The sequence below is a fragment of the Caretta caretta genome, chromosome 3 (genome assembly GCF_965140235.1).
Source record: "Caretta caretta isolate rCarCar2 chromosome 3, rCarCar1.hap1, whole genome shotgun sequence".
NCBI classification, from domain to species: domain Eukaryota; kingdom Metazoa; phylum Chordata; order Testudines; family Cheloniidae; genus Caretta; species Caretta caretta.
Window position 1 is genome coordinate 113,963,242 of NC_134208.1, and position 21,375 is coordinate 113,984,616.

The following is a 21,375-nucleotide window of genomic DNA, read 5'->3' on the forward strand; positions in this document are numbered from 1 at the left end:
ACCTTCTAAGATCAGGACCACAGGGCCTTTCATTCAAGTATCTCAAGCACTTCACAATCATTCATTAATTTAGCTTTCCTACACCTCTGGGAAGCAAGTAAGTTTTATTCCCATTTTACAGATCTGGAAACTGGGACACAAAGGGATTCATAGATCTTTAGATCATCCAGTTTGACCTCCTGTATAACACACAGTATTTCACCCAGTTACTTCTGTGCTGAGTCCAATAATTTGTGTTTGACTAAAAGCATTTCTTCCAGAAAAGCATCCAGTCTTGATTTGAAAATATTAAGAGATGGAGAATCTACCACTCCCCTTGGTAATTCTTCCAGTGGTTAATCACCCTAACTGTTCAAAAAAAAAAAAAAAAGCCAATTTCTAATTTGAATTTGTCTGGCCTCAGCTTCTGCCCATTGGTTTCTTTTTGTGCTTTGCTCCTCTAGCTTAAAAAAAGGCCATTAGTACCCACTGTGTTCTTCCAGTGAAGGTACTTATATGCTGTAAGCAAGCCACCTCTCAATCTTCTTTTTGATAAGCTGAACAAATTGAACTCCTGAAGTCTCTCGCTAGAAGGCATTTTCTTCAGCCCTCAAATCATTTTTGTGACTGTCTTCTGCACTCTCTAATTTTGCAACATCCTTCTTTAAAAAAACGTGGATGCCAGAACTATCTACAGCATTCCAGGATCTATCTCTCTCCAATGCCCTAAATCACCTCCTACTTCTACTTTTTTTACTCCCCTATTTATACATCCAAGGATTGCAATTAGACCTTTAGGTCACATCATCACACTTGGAGCTCATGTTGAGTTGCTTCTTTATTATAACCCCTAAATCCTTTTCAGAGTCACTGCTTAGCAGGACTCAGTACCTTATTCTGTAAGCATGGTTGGCATTCTTCATGTCAATATATATATATATCTTTGTATTTGGCTGTGTTAAAATGCACTTACTTGCCTGGGCCCAGCTTACCAAGCGATCGAGATCACTCTGTATGACTTCTCTGTCCTCATCATTACCACTCCACCAATCTTTGTGTCATAAGCAATGATTTTGTTTAATAATGACCTAGTACCAATCCTTGTGGAACCCCACTAGTAACATCTCCATTTGATGAGGATTTCCCATTAATGTTTACTTTTTGAGAGCTGTCAGTTAGCTAGTTCTTAATCTCTTTTTTGCTTTAGTGCTTCATTGATGATGGCAAAACTCCCCTTGACTTCGGTAGTCTCAGGATTCTACCCAGAGAGTTTAGTAGCCTAATTTTCAAAGATGCTCAGCTCCCTTAGCTCCCATTGAATATTGTAAGAGCTGAGGCTTCTGAACATTTCTGGAAATTGGGCCATCAGTGAGATGTCGGAGATCAAGCAGCGAGTTAGAAACAAAGCTGGAAATGGAACCCAGGAGTCTTGACTCCTAGTAAAACTTTAAAAATGTTCAATTCTTAGGTTGTAAGCTCAACAGGACGTAGACTGTGTCTTCCTCTGCATTTGTATACAGCACCTAGCACCATGGATCCTGGTCAGGGCCTTTTGATATCAAACCACAGAGAAAAATAATAATAGGAATAGTACTGGTATCTGATTAGCCTATTATGTAACACTGCTAACCAGAAATCTGCAAGAACCTGTTTTTCTTAAGGTTTCCCATTCCCAGCGCCTCGGCTCCTTTTAGGATTCCCTCCCTCAGGGTGACTTGTATTGTTATTAACTATGAGACTATACACACCAGCTAAAATCTTTTCTTGACCTGTGACTCAGAACTGAAGCTCCCAGTGCTTGGAACTCTTTTCTCTTTGCTCTCTTTGTTCAAATTCATTTTCTATGACTCAATTTTATATTGTGGGTCTGTCACATTATTGAGCTGACTGGATTTTTTCATTGTGGAAAATTCTATACTACATATGTCTGTGTGTATTTAAGGTGCATAAGGAGTTTCATATGAACTGGAAACAAAGCATTTCTCTCTGCAGTTTAAGCTAGAGTATCCTGGCATTTCCTCTGCAGATGAGTTTGGTTTTGGCACCACCATCTCTGTCAAGTTCAACTTAGAAGTTTGTTTCAAGCAATAAAAGTACCTGACCATATTCACATAAGTATCTATCTTTTCATGCTACCAATGTGAGTAAGTTTCAGCATAATTTTTTCTTACGCAGTAATTTGCTTGAGTTGGGGATGCAACATTAAATTGCGATCAAATGTAAGGAACCTCTTCTAAGTTTCTGTTCGGATTTAATATCTGACTTTGTGTGTAACTCTTCTGTTTGGTCACTATTAGGAGATTTCTCTTGCATGCCTTCTGTTTTCAATGTGATTTCTTTTCAATTCAGTGTCAGCATCTCTGACCAATTTTGAAAAGTCTGAGTGTGACACTTCATAAATTAAAATATATATAAATATATATATATATGTTGCAAAACAGTCTTCCAGTGCAGTGCCAGCGATGACATGCTGCTGTGTAGAAGAAGAACAGGATGAACAGGCTACCCCTGAGCTTGGATTCTAGGTCCCTGTGTGAGAGAGTTTAGGATTCCACACCTTTGAATAAGTGGAATTAAGATGCATTTAACTTGATCAGACTGCTACTGCTAGCAGCTTCCTCAGAAGGGGCTTCATGATGAAAAGGGCCCGTTCGCTGGCAGTTGTTGTATAGTATGGAGTAAGCTAACAATCTCTATTGTCTCTGTAGGCATTTTCTGTATATTCTTTTATAAGCAAGTGTTTCATAATAGTAATATAACATTTTGAATAGTTTATGAGATGGAGAAGAATGATTGCATTTTCTAGTTCACTGCTAGGCCGGTGCAGGATTTTCTTGTACAGTATGTTCCATTGTGCTTTTCCCAATAAAGGTTTACATGTAAGCGATAGAGTTTCCACCATTTTCAGTGGTGAACTGTTCCATTGTCCAGCATATCAATATTTTCCTTACATTTATCCTTAACTTTATTTTTCTTAATTTTATTTGATTGTTCCTAGTTATGAACTTTTTCTACCTTGCTAAATAATTTCTCTCCTTCCTTGGAGTTTTCACCCTTCAAATATGAGTAGATGGTTGTCATGTTGTTTCCATAATTGCTTAGCAAGCTGTACATGTTTAATTCCTTCAATCTTTTTTCTAGTCAATCCCTCCATCTCCCTGAACAGCTTTGTTGCTCTTCTGTGAGCGTCCTCCAGCTTGTAAATTAATAATGAATTTAAGTTGGAATAACTATGGCACTATCTTCTCTCCTGTTTTCTCTCCTCATCCTGAAGATAAGACGACAAGCTGCTACATCCTTTGTGGGGATGTTCTTCCAGACAGGCACTGCCAGGACACAATAGTACTCCAGCCTTGATCCCAATACACTCTTAATCCAGACATCATGCAGAGGGGTGTTATAGACTCTTCCCAGGGGGGGTTCCAGAATGGCACCAAGAGCTGAGAATCTGGCCCACTAGAGCCTTAAAATAGCTTTGCTGCCATGCGGTTAACTTTTTTTTTTTTTGTCATTCTCAGTACATTAACCACCAAAAATCTTGTTTTAGGAGAACATTGATCATTTCAGTGGCATATCAAATAAGGGCCCTTCTAGACTGGCACATTACTACTAACCATAATGACATACATTTATTTCCATTAAATGAAGCAGTGGAGAAGTAAGTATTCACAGTAGTTCAGCTGCATGTGGGTTGAACATTGGGCCATTCCTGTGTAGCTGGGGAAATTAATTTACTGTATCTTTGACAACCACCTCTAATGTCCTGGGCCTGACACAGCTACAATTACACTGCATAAAACAATGGAAGATATTAAATTTAGCCACCTAAAATGGAAGCTCCACAACATAAAGAAGAAGGAAGTAAAACTTAACAGGAACATCTACTTCCTGAGAAAATGCAAGAAACAAAACATCGTCCCCAGAAGTCTCACCATCTATAACTTTCTGACTATTACATACAACTCAAAATATGCTGAACAACTCTGCAGATGGACTTCAGAAAAGCTGAGGAACCATTTACTGCACCTCACATACTCCAAAAGGGAGCACCTCAAACAAGCCATCATCACATACTCCCACACACTGGAGGAAAATAATCCAGGAAAGTTACCTGGGAATCATGCAAGAAATCCAAAACAACTATCCAAAAAACCTGATGACAGGCATTCAACACAAAAACAAAAAGTGGAACCAACTACTCCACAACCCACAAAATACCACCTCCAGGAAAAACCATGGCACCACTACGCGCCACATGCACACTACACACACCTGAACATCATCAGTTTATCAGGACTACCCTTCACTGGAGCTGAATTATCTGTTCTAAGGGACTGAATCTCTGTCTCACCACAGAACCTGATACCATACTAACATGTGGAGAACTAGGAGAATTCTTCTATCATCTCCACCTCAGAGAATTCTTTCACAATAATGACAGCACTCACAATTACCGCTTCTCCACTGACAATCATAAGAAAAAAGAATCATCTAACTGGAAACCACAGAATGGGTGAAACTACACTCTTAATTGTTACACTGATTGCTTCAGGAAAAACATGACTGCAAAATCCTTAACCAACATCCACCATAATCGCTTCACCGCTGAGAGGACAGCCAAACGGTCCCTAAATCTAACCACCAGTTAGTGATCAAACCAACAAACAAAGGGACACCATTGTAGTCCTCAACTATGATGACTACATTAGCAAGTTCAACCAACAACTCTGACACCACCAACTAAAAGGAACTCAAAGAAGACACCACATCACAATTTACCTAGGAATTTAAGGACATCATCAAATCCTTCCCCAAACAACTCCAAGAGAATCTCTACAAACTCACGCCCCACCCTCACTCCCAAACTCACCCAGAGACCTTCTGCATGCTTCCCAAGGTACACAGGCAGAGGAACTCAGGCAGACCCATCATATCTGGCCACAGCACTCTTACTGAAGGAATATCAGGACTCATATAAAGCATCCTGAAACCACTCACACAAAGGGCCAGCTTCCTCCAGGACACTAGTGACTTCCTCCACAAACATTCCTCCGTAACATTGTCAGTTTCCCTCAGAACACCATCCTGACCACTATGGATGTCATTTCCCTGTACACTAGTATCCCTCACAATGACAACATAGCTGCCTACCTCAAATATTTACATATATTTAACTCTCAGGTATCCACCCCAAACATGTCTCCAAACTCCACCATTTCATCCTCACCCATAACTGTTGTATAGTCAACAAGAAACATTTTGTCCAAATCATGAACATCAATGGGTAAGAGGATGGCTCCCCAAAATGGGACACCTTGAAGAAGAATTTCTGGAGAAATGCAACACGAAACATATAATATACCTGAGATACATGGATGATATTTTCATCCTCTGGACAGACAGCTTAAACTCCCTCATAGATTTATACCTCAACTTCAGCAACCACCATCCATCCATTAAACTCTCTCTGGAACACTCCCACACTAATAACTTTTTCCTGGACACCATAATCAACTTCAACAATGGAACCCTACAGGCATCCATATACAAGAAACCCATGTATTACCACACCTACCTTCATAAATCCAGACACACCCAGAAATGAGTTATCTATAGCCAGGCACTCAAATACCACAGAACATGTTCCCAGAAGAAAGTCCAGGATATACACCTTAACACACTCAAAACCACCTTCACTAAACAAAGACACTCCACCGGAAAAGTAGATCGCATCATGGAATGGACCACCCAAATATCCCAGGAGAACCTGCTTCAATACAGAAATAACCCCTGCACACCACACAGCACATCCCTAGTTGTCACCTACCGCTCCACACTGGAACCCATATGGGGTATCCTCAAGCAACTACAACCCATACTTGATGGGGACCCTATTCTGAAAGAAATCTTCCCTAAACCCTGACTTCTGGCCTACAAACAACCTTCCAGCCTCTCCAAGCTCATAATCAGAAGCAAACTCCCCACAGACCAGGACACACCAATTTAAAGCATCACCAAGACCCTGCCAGAACAACAGGTGCAAAACCCACAGACTTATCCCCACTGCTACAATGATCAACACCACACACAACACACCTTTCAAGATGCATGGATTCTACACATGCCTGTGACAACATGTGGGTTACTTCATCCAGTGCACTAAATGCCCCAGTAACAACTATGTGGGTGAAACCAGAAAAATCACTATTGTCTCCAGTGAACTCTTTCAGGAAAATGGCAAAAGTCAAAAACACCCTGTGATGCTGTACGATTAAAGATGACCCTTTGTATCATGGTTGCTACTACTGTAGGTGTCAGTGGAAAAGTTATGATTTACTAAGTATGATTATCATGTTTATATGCGTGTATCATCTTTGTATCTGAAGTTATGAATATTGGCTACGTACTTGCATCTTAACCCTGTGTTGTATTCCTGGGTAACACACCCCAGGATAGGATTTACATCAGGGCTAGACAGCTATGTGTTGATGGCGTATTCAGGACACTCCACTCTCACAACAGGCTATTGAAGAAACTCATCCTGTCCAGATAGCTCTTCCTGAGGATGCCTCAGACAGCGAGGAGCCAATGGCCACCCCCCTCTGATTCAGCAAAACGTGTAAGGACGTGATATGCTGCTGTGACCCTGGACTCGATCTTGGCCAACAACTCTCCACAGACAAGGGTTGTCTGCTTTGCTTGGGACAGTAAATTTCCATGCACATGGCAAAGGATATAAAAGACCTCTGAGACATCTCCATGTTGCCTCTTTCCTGATATAATTCTCTGGACTGTGGATTTACCACCACCATGGACTAAGGATCAGTCAATCTTTTGGAAGTTACCAGAGAGACTTTACAAGCCAGCAGTCTATACCAGTGGTTTTCCAACTTCGGGTCATGACCCAGTACTGGGTTGCAGAAGTTAACACACTGGGTTGCAGCAGCTCTGGTCAGCACTGACAACCAGGCCATTAAAGGTCCTATCGGCGGTGCTGCCCAGCTAAGGCAGGCTAGTCCCTACCTATTCTGACACCGCACTGCACCCCAGAAGCGGCCAGCAGCAGGTCCGGCTCCTAGGCAGGGAAGCCATGGGGCTCCGTGCGCTGCCCCTGCCCTGAGCACTGGCTCCACACTTGGGGGGGGGCGGTGCCTGCGGGCGAGAGCCACGTGGAGCCACTTGCATACCTCCGCCTAGGAGCCAGACCTGTTGCTGGCTGCTTCCAGGGCACAGCACAGTCCATGGTGCCAGGACAGGCAGGAAGCCTGCCTTAGCACCCCTGCTTCGCCGCTGATTAGGAGCTGACTGAGGTAAGCCCAGGCCCCAACCCCATGCCTCAATCCCCTGCCCCAAACCTGGAGCCCCCTCCTGCACCCCAAACCCTTCATTCCTGGCCTCACCCCAGAGTGTGCACCCCCAGCCCTGACCCCCTGCCCCAGTCCAGAGCCCCTTCCCATACCCTGAACTGCTCGTTCCCAGCCCCACCCCACAGCCCTCACCCCAGCCCTGAGCCCCTCCCACACCCCAAATACTTCATCCCCAGCTCCATTGGGTCACGGGCATCAACAATTTTCTTCAACTGGGTCACCAGAAAAAAAGTCTGAAAACTCTTCTTTTATTAATAAAATCTTTAGTTAGTTTACTAAGGATTGGCTGACAGTGTGATATTTGGGTAAGATCTGAGATTCATATTGACTGGGGGGTATGTGTCTTATCCTTTGGCATTAGAAAAAACATCACATACGGTGAAATGGGTTTTCAATAACCTCTCACTACATTAGATTTGATTGTCTAGACGGGAACCAACGGCTGGAATGCCTAAAGGGGACTGTGTTTGGCTTCTGGTTAACCAGTGGGATACTACAGAAGTTCTTTTGTTACTGGTTTGGTGAATCTAATTATAGAATAAACCACCAGTTTTTGGGGATCATCTGCCATGCTTCTTGCAGGCACCTGGTCATACACCCTAACACTTTTCACAAAGTGATCACTCTGTATCTGACCTGTCAGTCCTCATCCTCAAAGGAAACCTGCAGAACACTTTCAGAAGACAAGCCTGGGAGTTTAAATTCATAACTCTGTTAGACACTAAAAATCATGGACTGAACAGAGACACTGGCTTATTACAACAATCAGTAACCCACGGACCCTCTCTTCTTGTATTATGACTGCAGAGGTGTTAACGGGCCACTCTACCTTGAATGGACCCTTGGAATATGTGCTGACTACTTATGTTAAACAATTTGTGCCACCTTGCATTTAGCTATGGTCCTCGGAATACCCTTCCCACACCTTAAGAGCTCTGTGTAGCTCGAAATCCTGTCTCTCTCACCAGCAGAAGTTGGTCTGATAAAAGATATGACCTCACCCACCTTATTTGTCTAACCATCATATTCACACAGTTTCAGGGCAGCAGAGTTGGGTTTTCCATTATCAGCAGTAAATGGGCTGATGTGCAGTTATATGCTGTTGCACCACTCTGTCATTCTAAAGCTCCAGCTTCGGCCATGTAACTCCTTGAGTTCCAGCTCCGCTCACCTATGTCTCCATCCTGAAAGATGCTGAGAACTCTCAATTCCTCGTGATTTCATTTAGAATTGAGAGTGCTCAGGATTAGACCCCAGAGTCTTCTCATCTGAAAACATTCAATCGTTCGAGAAGGCTGAGTGATTTCCTAAATTCTCCATTTAGTAGAGATTTTTTTATCCTTATTTTGATTTAATATGGCAATGCAAAATTTTTCATGCAAGGGACATATGAAATAGTTTCCTACATTTCAGATATCAAACTGCTTTATTGCATTGAGGATACAGATTTATTCTTTCTTTCTTTCTTGGTAAATACTTGTCACCAAGTTACCCAAAATGTATTTAATTTTTTTCATCCCTATTTGCATTTCAGTTTCTTTGTATCTTGGTTGTGTTAATACAAGACAGGCTGTGACTACTGCAAGAGGTTTTGCTCACTGTACAGTATATTCTTTTTAGTAAATTAAAGGAATGCCAAAACAAACACAGAAAAAATAACCCTAGAAAGTAAATGGTGTAGTTTGTTGCTCTCCATATGGTGAATTGTCACAAAGGTCATAAAAGGGGGGCGGGCGGTACCCTGTCCTCTGGTGGAGCAGCTGGATTTACATAACATTTCCAGATTGTTTACTTTGGCATGCTGCCTGATCTGCATAATTTTTATATTATGCTTGTTTGATGGATTAAGGGGAGGTGGTAACGATGACTTCAAGGAGTGGTTCTGTCATTTCCTTTTTATTTGTATTAAAGGGCCTTTTAAGAGAGCTGAAGATTATAAACTAGTCTAACTAAAATTTAAGTACAAATCAAGGTGAAGATCAGTTGCGTTATCAAAACTTAGCTTAGATCGAAGCCAGGAAGGCAGGCCCATTTTGATCATAGCCCTGGCCTGCACTTTTTCCCAAACAGCATATATACTTTTGTACTTTTACAGGCAGTTTATTACTAATTAAGAGCAGTTACTGTGAGGCAAACTGACAAAAGCCAAGAAATCTAAAATGCTCCTGAACAATCAAAAATAACCACAATGGGCTTGAGGTTCCCCTCCCACAGAAGAACTCACTGGAGAGGAAAATCACATCTGGAGACTGCAAGAAAAGCCTCATGAAGTTTCCTCCTCGTCATCTCCAAGGGCAAAGGGGGAGGGCGGTATGCTTTTGCAGCTTCTCAAAGCAGAAAGAGGGGGAGGCATGCTGTAACTCAAGGATCTGTGTGGTAAGCAAAGGGCAACTGCACATAGCTAAAAATCCTCTATGCTGCCTGCAGGCCTCTCCTCCCCAGGAGCAGCCCAGCTTTTCTAGCATTGCTGCCATTGGCACAATTCCTTGTGACTGAACACAAGCCCCTCTCTCTCTACTGGAGTTAGCAGCCACAAAGGGGAATTAGTGCTGCTAGAAGTAGGGATTTCCTATTGGGGTCCCAGAGAGACCATGTACAGAGAATAGCTGTTTCCAGTTCTTGCCCAGTGCCCCCACATCCCTCCTCCTGCCTCTAATCTGTGTCCTGTTTTGGAGGTGCTCCAAGGGAAATGGTCATGCAAGGGAACATACAGTGAAGGCACAGATCTCCCTTTTTTTTCCTTCCTTTCATCCCCCTCCCACACACACCAGATTATGCTTTCCTCTGCTCTCATGGAACTGGAGAGGAACAGCAGGCTCAGTAATTGCTAAGCAGGAGTAAGGGGAAAATATTTCACTTAAACTTTTTTTTAATCTACTATCAAATACATGCTAGACACTGTGCAGTCAAATATGAGGACAAGGTCCTTGCCCTGTGCAATCTAACTAGAATATTACTAAAATAAACATAGCTTTGGCTTTGAAGGCTCTTTCTGTTTTTAAGTAAGAAAACATGGATTGTAGCTGGAAAGTGTATTATCCAGGTCTTGCACTCACATAGCTGTTGTTCTATGCTTCCAGTCATCTGAATTTTCACAGGCATTGTTTTATTTATTCTGTTTTGCTTTGTGCATGCCTTTATGTAATGAACACTGTTATTGGGCCCTCTAGGTAAACTTAATATTTTTTCCTAAAATAAATGTCTTGTGGCTTTTATAGCTGGTTAAAAATATTACTGCGTTCCCTAAAAATCATTGTAGATCATTCCTGCTGGGTGAATATGTAGGTGTTGGAGTTCACAAAGTTGCTTCACTGTTCCTCCTAGGAACTCTGCCTTTGGAGCTATTGATCTATCTTGTAAACATATATGTAAATAATTCTTCAAATGTGTATATATGGGCCCTGACCTGTGAAGCACTTAAGCATACGCATAGCTTTGTTCACATTCACAGCTCCACAGACTTCAATGGAACAGCTCACCTGAGCAAAATTATGCACATGTTGGTGCTATGCAGGATTGGAACCTTTCTTTATAAACTACAATGGCTTCCTTTGGATGGAATACTGTATAGACCAAAAGTAGCTTTTTAGTTATATTAAACCATGTTGAGCTGTCCATGGTAGTCTTTCCTCAGCATGCTGGTGTGTTGTGTTTTGTTACTTCTTTGCCCAAGAAGAGGCAGCTACCAATAAATCTTCCCTAGCAGGCAATTTAATTTAACTAGCCTCTCCAGTGCCATAAGATCTCTCTTCTCCATACCCCACTGCTGTGTCCTCTTGGATCTGTCCAAGCCTGTAGTGGTAACTGCAGGCACAATAAAGTGGATACTCCAACAGCAATACCAAGGCCCCCTCTGTTGTGACAGTTAATGACTAAAGTTGTGTGGAATATTTAGATTTCTTACTGGCAGTTGGGAGGCACAGATGATGATCACTTCAGGGAAGAAATGAGCAGCAGAAACAGAGAAATTATCCAAGATCAAAGATCCGGTTTTCATGCAAATCTTAGTAGTAAACGATGACGTAACAAAGAAGTATAAAGAACTGAACAGATAAAAATTAGTTCAGTTGTTTTTAAAATGGTTGTATTCTGGTGTTCCTCTACTAATAATTTATGTATCAGGAAGTTTGTGAAAGATAAGTGCTGCTTTGTAGGCTAGCAGAGTAAAAGGGTGTGGGGGTGAGAGAGAGAGAGAGATCACATCGTTTCGCGTCAACAGTTTGTCTTAGCACCAAAGACAAAATATTCCAGTAGACCTTTTAGATAATGGCAGTCTGGTACAATCGAGATCTGCTATAACACAGAGATAAGTTTGATGACAAAGAAGACAAACTCAGAGAAGAATAAGATTCTCAGATTTTTCTTCCTGCTGGGTTTGTTGATTTGTGTTTCTCTGATATTAAAATAAAACAATACTTAATGCTTTCAGGTCAATCTGAAGATGTTGGGCTCTAATAAATCACCATGAAGATGTTGAGAGACCATGGTGTTGCATGTGGTATAAAGGAATGTATAAACAGGCCTTTCTCTTTATTTCAAGGAAACTTGCAAAGTGGTATAGGATATACACTACCTCCTTTATCCTTGCTCTAACTACGGGTATCCATCACTCAGAATCTCTGTCACCATTGTCTTGTAGCACTATCTTCAGACCAAGGTGACAAAGCCAGGTGGAACAACTGTCTCGTCTTGCTGTTTCATCTCTTATTTCATGTCAGTGTTATCTAATATTTTGAGATCAAGATGTCAGTGGTAGGACCAAAATCCTTGATTCCCCTTTTCTTAGTTCTCCAGCCTGAACCTTTCAGTGCAACTCTCAATCTTTTTTAAGAACATACAGCCTTCATTTTAGATCCAAACATATACGTCCCACATAATTTACTGCTGTTTCCCTTTCTGTTACTATAAATCATGAATATCGTACGCTCTGCATTGGGAAAACTAAGTGTCAGGAAACATGATTAGTTATAGAGATGAATTCCTCACCATTTTACATTTCCATCTCCACTTTTGCTAAAGAAAAATGTGGACATTAGGGAGGTTTCACGGTTAGAAGGTTAGTAAGTCATAGTAAGTGGCTTTTGATCTACAGTATTAATGGCACTCTGAGCAGTTCCCTCCTCCTCCTCACATTGACTTGTGACTTCTCTATCCAAAAGAGGAAGAAAATGTTGGGGATGCTCAAAGTTGTCTCTTGGTCTTATGTTTCCATCTAGTGGAAAACTGGGAAACCACAAAAGTAAACATGCCCTTCTTCTGACCTGGCGAGCTCTTGCATGTTTTTTTCTCTGACATTAAAATAAAACCAATTCTTGGGAGAGAAAAGACAGCTATATGCTTTTGTTAAGTGAATAATTTTATTAGGTGTTGAGTTGTTTTATGTGAACTTATCACTTGTGAAAGCTATCTGATGCAATCCTATAGACTCAGGACAGGGCAAGATTCTTCAGACAGTCCAGTCAATGCACCTTAATTAACCATGGAGGGACCACCATTAGGGTGAGAATTCCCCATGCACAGCCAATCCTTGACATGTCTGCTAAGGCTTTCCATTGGGCACTAGACTGTAACTCATCAAACTCATTTCACAAAGGCAAGCAAACAATCATCAGGTGAGAACAACTGTTGATCGGTACTAGCGTGCTGGATTCAGACAGGTAACATATGGGTTTGTGGCACTATATCTCATTACCGATTCCCCCTCCCCCAGCTATCTATCTAAATTAGAACAAGAAGAAAACACAAAGTATTTGGTATGTTTTTTAATTACTAGACCTAGCTATTTTGGGGAATATTTTCCCCCATAGCTAATGTTTACAGCAGACCAAGAAAGTACATTAAGTATTACATTGGAGACAATGGTTCCATTGAGCTCTAATAAATATTGAACCTTCCAACTACTTGAGAAAAGTTTTCCCAAGCTAGGTGTGATTATGTATTTGTGTACACTTAAATTATGCTCATTCATGATCCTAGTTTACTCAGATAAGTGTGGCCAATTAGGAGCCTAGCTTGCCATATCCTGGCTAAATACAAGATTAGTGCAAGCATCATTAGATAACCCCAGGCATAGAATAGCCATGTTCAAGTGTGCATGTGTAATTTTGAAAGTCTGGTCCACTATACTTTGTCCTTCTTTAAAAGTTTAATATTAAAAATTACTACACAAAAAGGGCTGGAGACATTCTTTTTCATCAATAATACAGTAGAACAATGCCTTAGTTCTAAAGAAGAATGTGATTTTTGGTTCTAACTGTTGATCAGATCCAAATTTTTTTTTCTTTTACAGAACATAGGAAACTTGGAAATCTGACTGTGACAGTGAAAAAGACCATCCCTTCTCCAGAAGCCATACAGATCCTCTACCAGCGCATGAGATATGAATATGAGTTCTACCACTATGTCAAAGAGCAGTTCCACCTGCTAAAGCGCAAATTCGGACTTAAGTCTCATAGCAGTGAACCACCTCCCAAGCCAGAATTCTTTATTCCTTCTCCCCTGGAAACTGAAGAACCGATAGATGATGAGGAGCAAGATGATGAAAAGTGGTTAGAAGATATCTATAAAAGGTGATGCAAGCACCGAGCTCTTCTCTGGTGACCCCTCCAGCTTTCTCAATATTTTTTTATTATTAAAAAAATATTCCTTAAGGGACTGAATTAATGCGCAGCAGCATTTAAAACAAAAAAAAGTTCCCACATGTTGGGGCAATTGAGAGACACCCGGTTTTGCGGGTTATATTTGTTTAATTTTATTATATTTTTCTTGACTCCATAGGATCCTTTATATGACATATTTTAAGATGGAACCATCTGTCATCTCATCACAAAATAACTTTTGCACAGTAAAATGCTGCTGTACACATGTACCCATTTGCAAAACAACATATATTATGTTAGACGTCATTTACCAAGTAACTTTCATAAAATCTCTGTCACCAGTAAGTCGTAATACCATGCCCATTACTGTGGCATTGAACATCTGACACCATTTATAAGCTAGTAGGGATACCACTGAAGCATAGCAACAACATCTGAATAGCAAGCAAATATAAATGGTTATATGATCCAGAGCCATTGTTACAACACATAAGGTTCAAACTGTATTGGACTCAAAACAGAATAGACAGTCTCCCCTGGGGGGCTTCCAGTGAGAGGCGTCCAATGTACACTTCAACCAGATTATATCTGGCGAAATAAAACAGGTTAAAGAACCCAGTTAACTGGAAGGGTTCACAGAGTCAAAATGGAAAAAATTATCAGCGAAGTTGAATGATTGAGATGAACGGGTCGATGGAAAGCCAAGGGGACGGTATTGTGTGGTCTTGGGATTTTATTTCTGCAGTTGAGAATGTTGCTCTTAGGCCCTGGAGGAAGAGGGTGTGGGGCGTAGTTTTTATTTTAAAGAAAAAAATTATACTATTGTTGTTCCTACCATGGTCACAGACCCAAAATTATACATAGAAGTTATTCATGCTTTCCTTTAGTATGAAGATTTCTGTAATCTCAGTTCTGTGAGTCTTCATATCTCATGCAAATAATTAACAGAATTAAGGTGAAATACAGGTGAGGACACCAAATTTGGGTGGAAGTGAAGTAAACGTGATTTTAAAATGAGGGATTTTTTTGTAATAAGAGACATTGACAGGTATGACTGACCTCTTACATATTGATAAAATAAAACAAAGAAAAAGAATATCAATGTGGCATCAGAAAAACAAAACACATTGAATGGTATATTGGTATGAACGACGCTGAAAGTTTAAGTATTGTTATCAGGAAACACTAAAAAGTGGAGTGAATGGGACTGGGTGATGAAATGGGGAAAGTTCCATTTAAGTTTTCCCCAGGATTTCTGGTACAGTTTTGTGACATTTAGGACTAGACTTTAACGTGGACAATGTGCCCATACACGCCAGTAAGTATCTACTTTGCACTCCTAAACAGACTACTCCAATCTTGGGTCCATGCACATAGGAGTAAGCAGAGCTGCTTACCTGTTTTCTCCCTCCCTGGAGCCAAGTGAGTGAGGGATGGGTGGAGTCTTGGCTTCACGTGCACACTTGCTCATCAGCAAGCTGTGTCAGTGTGGCATGAGCAGGCGTAAACTACTAGCGCATAGACCAAGGAAGAAGCGCAGGAGGAATTGTAAATCCGAGGGGTGTCTCTACATCACAATGCCTCCCTATATCACTTCTTGGAGGGGTACAACATGTGCACCACACCTTGCATGGGGCTGTGCCTATATTCACAATCTAATCGTTGCTAGATTTCTTCTAGGCCAGTGGTTTTCAACCTTTTTTCATTTGTGGACCCCTAAAAAATTTTGAATGGAAACCTTTGGAAATCTTAGACCTAAGTCAGCAAACTTCCAAGGGTCTGCAGACCACAGGTTGAAAATCACTGTTCCAGGCAATTTTGGCTGGTCTCTTTGGTAATTGCTTCAGGGGAGTTTCACTGTCTATGTATAGTCTGCAAAATGGATCTCCATTTGGAAGTAAAAAGCAAAAGTTATTTTGTGATTGAGGTATGCGTACAGGCCCAAGCTATGAAGTGCTTTCCAGAGGCTTACCCTTCCATGAGCCTGCAGGGATCCAAAATATATGGTGGGCCATCTTCATTATCTAACTGGTCTTTATTATAGTCGTCTGCAGAGAACAGAAGTAAAGAAGCATAATCGTGTTAAGACATGATAATTTTCAGAAAATATTACGGGGGGGTGGGATTTTATTCTCACTCCTTACATCCCAGTTGTGTGGTACCAATGCACTACTGTGAAAGAAGGCATTAAAGAAAGCTGCAAGTGGCATAGATGACAATTAACATAGTCACTAAAATATGAATCTGCTGCATTGTATATTTTAAGTGGTTTCTATGAAATTACATTGAAAGAGTAATGATTAGTTTACACACTGTGGAATTGTTATATTTTGGAAAGAAAATTAATATTCTCATCTTTTTAAAAACAAATTCTGTCCAAGTCCTTTCACAAGTGTCATAGCAGAATAATCAGTCACTTAACTCATTCACCCTTCCTGCAAATTCACTTCCACTTACTATAGACATTTCAGTCTATTTTTATCTTTATTTAATGATATCTTCAGCCCTAATTATTTTATAGCCTAAACATAAAAACTGGTACGTGATTTATTCTCTGGGTTTTAATGTTGTATTTTTCCTAACAACTGACCTGGCCGCTTCTCCCTGAATGGTAACTTCATGAATGTGTTGGCACATAAATGTCTACAATTCCTGGCCCAACAGTCCCTTTGTTTGTCATGAAATATGTTTTATATTTTACTTTAATGTATAAAAAGAACATTTTAAGCTGGTTAATCTTTGATTTATTTATTATAACTTTCCAGAACATTCCAAATTCTAAGTTGCTCAGGAAGGAGTTGATTTAAATGGTTTTATTTTGGTCTGATGGATTTCTTTTTTTCTAAAACAAAAATCACTGTTATAAACCTTTAGCCCACAACAGCTTTGCAGTAAGTGCCGTATATGTATATGGGGGTGGGGGCAGGTGGGTACTCGATAAAAATAAGAAAACATATCTGTACATTAGCTTAGCTTTAAATGAAAGGAATCTTTGTTTGGCATGAAATATTTTTTAACTTATTCACTACCCTCTCTAAGTTTCTGAAATATAAAAAACCCGTGTGGGAGGGTGGGGGGAGGTTTCGTTTATTGGGACTTTTTGTTTTTAACTCCAGTGATGTTTGAAAATACAACTTGTGCTGTTCTACTCTGCTTCGCCATATCCTGTTTGGTTCCTTCTCACCATAGCCTATTTGGTTACTCAAATTTTCCTTATCTGAATGTAATGCCAATGGATGGCACTTCATCTGAACACTCACCCTGTAGAGCTTTGTTTTATACAAAATAATTTATTATCTAAAAGGCCATACTGCAATAGTCAGATTCAGGCAGGTTGTTTCTGGGTGGTAATTCTACATCTTGAATTGCCCTGAGGTACAAGGCCAAAGACTCAGTTACTTTAACCACCTGATAAGTGCTGTAAATATCCAGAGATGCACTGCCTGGTCTGCTTTATTGCTGTGAAATGGAACTTATTTTTATGTACAAAGGGAAACAGTGTAGACCCATACCCTGCATTTTACTAGATATTATAGGTAAGATTGTATTGGATACCCAGGCTAAAAAGCTCCAATTGTTTCCAGAGTCTAAAGCCATTTTAAAATATAAAAGAATCACCAGTGGCAGTGCTCTCATACTGAACAGAAAATAAACCATTGTTATAGTGCAACATTCTGGGGGGAAAATAAACTTTAGTTATACATTTCAAGTGACGGTGATGAATGGGGCGTGCGTGTTACTGTTTCTCTTCCATGTGCATGGCTGCATCAGAACATCTAAAATGCATGAGGAGGAGTAGCTCAAGATAACCGAACGTGTATAAAATGAATGGTACATTTGGAGTATTTCAGTTTGTTTTAAGTTCTTTGTCCCTGGTCTTTGTGATAAGTTGCTTTGATTTTGTTGTATAGTTTGATTATCAGTGCCATAAAAACGTTAAACGGAATGATAAAATTCAACCATTGGTGAATAAATCTTCAGGTTCTAGTGGCTAAAAGCCATTGAAGTCTGACTCCTATCAGTATTTATTACAGTAAAATTAGTTTTTAAAGGGAGGGCACACTATTTGTACTGATAGGGGAAACCAGGTTGAATGGCATTTTGTACACTCACACCAAAAAAAAATAGTCTATTGTCCACCAAAATGTAATTTAAAAAAAAAAAAGTTTAATTCCCACACAAAATAAAGCCCTGTCATTCACAACTAAGGTTGAATGGTGCTTTGTTTTTTTTCCTTAACTTAAAAAAACCAACCCTGCAGTATTCCATATTAATAGCTCCAGCACGGCAGAATCATTACTGTAAGCCAGAATGTTTAGGATCATTGCATTGTAATACCATAGCACTTTCTCTTTTTTTAAAGGAATCAGTGCACAGAGGTCCACTGAAAATAATTCAGCATCCTGTTTGCACAAGCACATAAGCAAAGCAAGTACTCAGCATTGTTACTTATAAATTGTCATCAATGTACTTGATCCCATGTACAAAATGAAGACGACTCAGACCTTATCATACGGAATTTCAGTCTTAGGACCTAATCTTGCAAACCACTACCAGCCGTCGTGCTTACTGCCATGAAATCAGTGGAGCTACTCTCTCTGGTATGCACTGCTCACTAGTCAGTGTTTGAAAGTTTAAGCCCTTGTTCAGACACAAACAAAACAGTTCAGATGTGCATATCACACTGGAAGACAGTTCAGTGGAAATGACCCTTAACGGGCAAAACTTTGAGTAGCAGGGGAAGAAGCTCATTTTAAAGATTTTTTTTGGTAAGGCCCAGATCGTCACCTGGCATGAATTGGCATGGTACCATTGGTCTGGCTGCCTATATTTTGCCTCACATATAACTCAAAAGCTGCCTGATGCATTTGCTTCCAATTGTCCAAAAATTGATGCATTCTGTGCGTAACTGTGGCATGGAGGGAATTTTTACAGCTCTGTTATAACTTGTTGAAAATAGGGCTGTGTAATGGAAATGCTGACACACCTTGACTGGAAGCACAAACATGGCACTGCGTGGTACCTGACTGGCTTTTTTGATGGACATGTGCATTCCTTCTTTCGCATACAGCTCTCCTGGCTGGCAGGCCGCACAAATGTATTTGGCCACATGCTGTGCTTCCCCAAGTATGGCCAGAATCACAATTGAGCATTAGTCAAGTGGTAAGATTTGACCAATAGTGTATTTGAATGTGGATTTTGAGTACAAACGTGGATTTCCTTTTCTTAGTATATAAAGGAAGTATACAAGTCTGTTTTTGTATTTAAGTGGTTATGGGAGAATTTAACAGTCTTAAAAGAGGAGCTAATGGGAGCAGATTTTATGCAAACCTTCTTCACATAGTCCTTTCAATATACCTCATCTGTAACAGTCTTTCTATTCCAGTTTTGGTGTCTCTTGAACAGAGATGCCAGTGGCAATGAATTGTACCCAACTGCGTGGAAGTTTGTGCTGTGAAGAAATGTGGGGATTAGGATAGGACCAGAGGGGATGGGCTGTCCACTGATAAGAGCAGGGGCCTGAGAAATAAAACGTAAGGGTTCAAGTTCCAGCAGAGACCTTACACAAGCTGTTTGCTATACTTGTGTCTATCCAGTTTCACCAAGTGCGTTGACAAAGTGGGACCATGACTTAAAACCAAATGCTACCTCGGGTATGAGCTTCACTGAGTTAATTTTTTTTAATTCTTTTGTGCACGCTTCAAAACTGCAAACCTGCCCAAGAAACTTTACTAACTATCTTCACAAGGAGACAGCCTTCACTGGTGAATGAAGACCAGGAATTGCTTGGATTCATGGACCTGCCGGAACAAAGTCTACCCAGGTTGATCTCTGGTACTGCCAACCTATTACCTCCAAATTCAGTGCTATAGACAATCAGAGACTAGAAATCATTAGCTAATGTTTTCCCAACACTTCCAAACTGTGGGGGAGATTTTCCAAAGAACAAACGGCAGATAAGCACCTGATTCCCATTGAAATCAATGAGCAGGTATTTTTTATTTTAACTTTTTTCACCCATTTTAGAGTCAAGCAGATCTACTTGTAAACTGTACCTGATACATTTCCCAAGATTGATCCATCAATCCATTTAACTTACGTACTTTTATCCCCCCCACCCCCATTTCCATAGTATCTGAGTGCCTTACAGTCCTTAGTATTTATTTGTCTGTAAGATCGGGGTGTATTATTAATCTCCACTTAACACATAAGGAGCTGAGGCACAGAATGACTAAGTGACTTTCCCAAAGTCACATAGGAACTCTGTGGCGAAGCACAGGCCTGCACCCATGTCTTCCAAGTCCCAAATTTGCATCTTAACCAATGGACCAACCCTCCTCTCTTTCAATGGCCACTAGCTTTTAGAAGGCAGGACATTGGTTGTGAGTAATTTTAATATGTGGATCTTTTATTCAGTAAAAGCAATGTAAAATCTTAAATGTGAGCAATGAGGTCCCAATGGGACATCCAACCATTTTTGTCCTTTATGGTTAGTTGTTGTTGTTTATTCTCTGTTTAGAGTTTAAATAATAAACACCCAGACAAACAGCTCTAGGCAATTGCAAATGACTTCAGAAAAAAACATCATATAAATAGTGAATGAACTAGATCAGCACAACAGCCCCTTTAACCACCCCCCAAGTATGTACCCAGAGCTTCCTCTCAAAATCCCAGTCAAATCAATGGTGCTTGCAGCATGCCGCAGGGTCATCCATGTGCTATTTTGCCCCAAAGTGTTCTTGTTATATTATCTTGCTTATTATTATTTGTGTTGCAATAGTGCCTGGGAAACTTAACCACGGACCGGTCCCCATCGTGCTAGGTGCTGCACAGACACAGAACGAGAAGACCATCTCTGCCTCCAAAGAGTTTACAATCTAAATGTGATATTAAAAAACCAGTTTCTGACCTCTCTCCCCCCAAAAGTGTGTGTGCCTGAAGCTAGCAATCCAGTGATCTTACGACTGTAACAATCACCTTCCCTTACCCCATCCCACCTTTGCTGTTTGTTTGACCTCACCTGCTATGTAACATCTACAGCATAGAGTGCACGCTCTTTGGGGCAGGAGCGATCTCTCTTCTGGGAAGCATCTTACACATTTTATGAATGAAAATGGGCACAGACCAAAATTCTGCATCTGACCACCCAGCACTTTGTAGAGGGAAATACAGAAGCTGAACCCAGCTCTACATATTGCAAAGCTTGTGTGGGATGAACCTAATACCCCAGGATCTCAACTCTGTATGTGTTTTAAAGCTGGTTTCTGATCCAAATATTGGATTTGGGGCCATCTCTGTTGACATAATTCCTGTCAGAAGAAAGAGTTGAATTTAACCCCTTCATTTTTAAGGAAGAAGTCTGAAATGTGCACAATTGTCAACCGACATTGGCAGGTAAGTTCATAAGGAGAGGAAGGGAGCCTCAGAAG

At 40.6% G+C, this 21,375-nt stretch overlaps 1 protein-coding gene across 3 annotated transcripts in view; it reads left to right on the forward strand.

Moving 5' to 3' along the window:
- The window catches only part of UST (uronyl 2-sulfotransferase), a 300,004-nt gene extending 281,851 nt beyond the window's left edge, over nucleotides 1-18,153 (forward strand). Inside the window, exon 9 of one of the 3 annotated variants that reach the window (XM_075126796.1) lies at nucleotides 13,636-13,736. Coding sequence is in view for 1 of the 3 variants with exons in the window: in XM_048844294.2 (XP_048700251.1) it covers nucleotides 13,636-13,919 (284 nt within the window). In the remaining 2 variants the exon portion in view is untranslated. Of the gene's footprint in view, nucleotides 1-13,635 lie in introns of all 3 variants that reach the window. The other 2 variants (XM_048844295.2, XM_048844294.2) reach the window with 2 other exon arrangements.
- The last annotated feature ends 3,222 nt before the right edge of the window (nucleotides 18,154-21,375 follow it).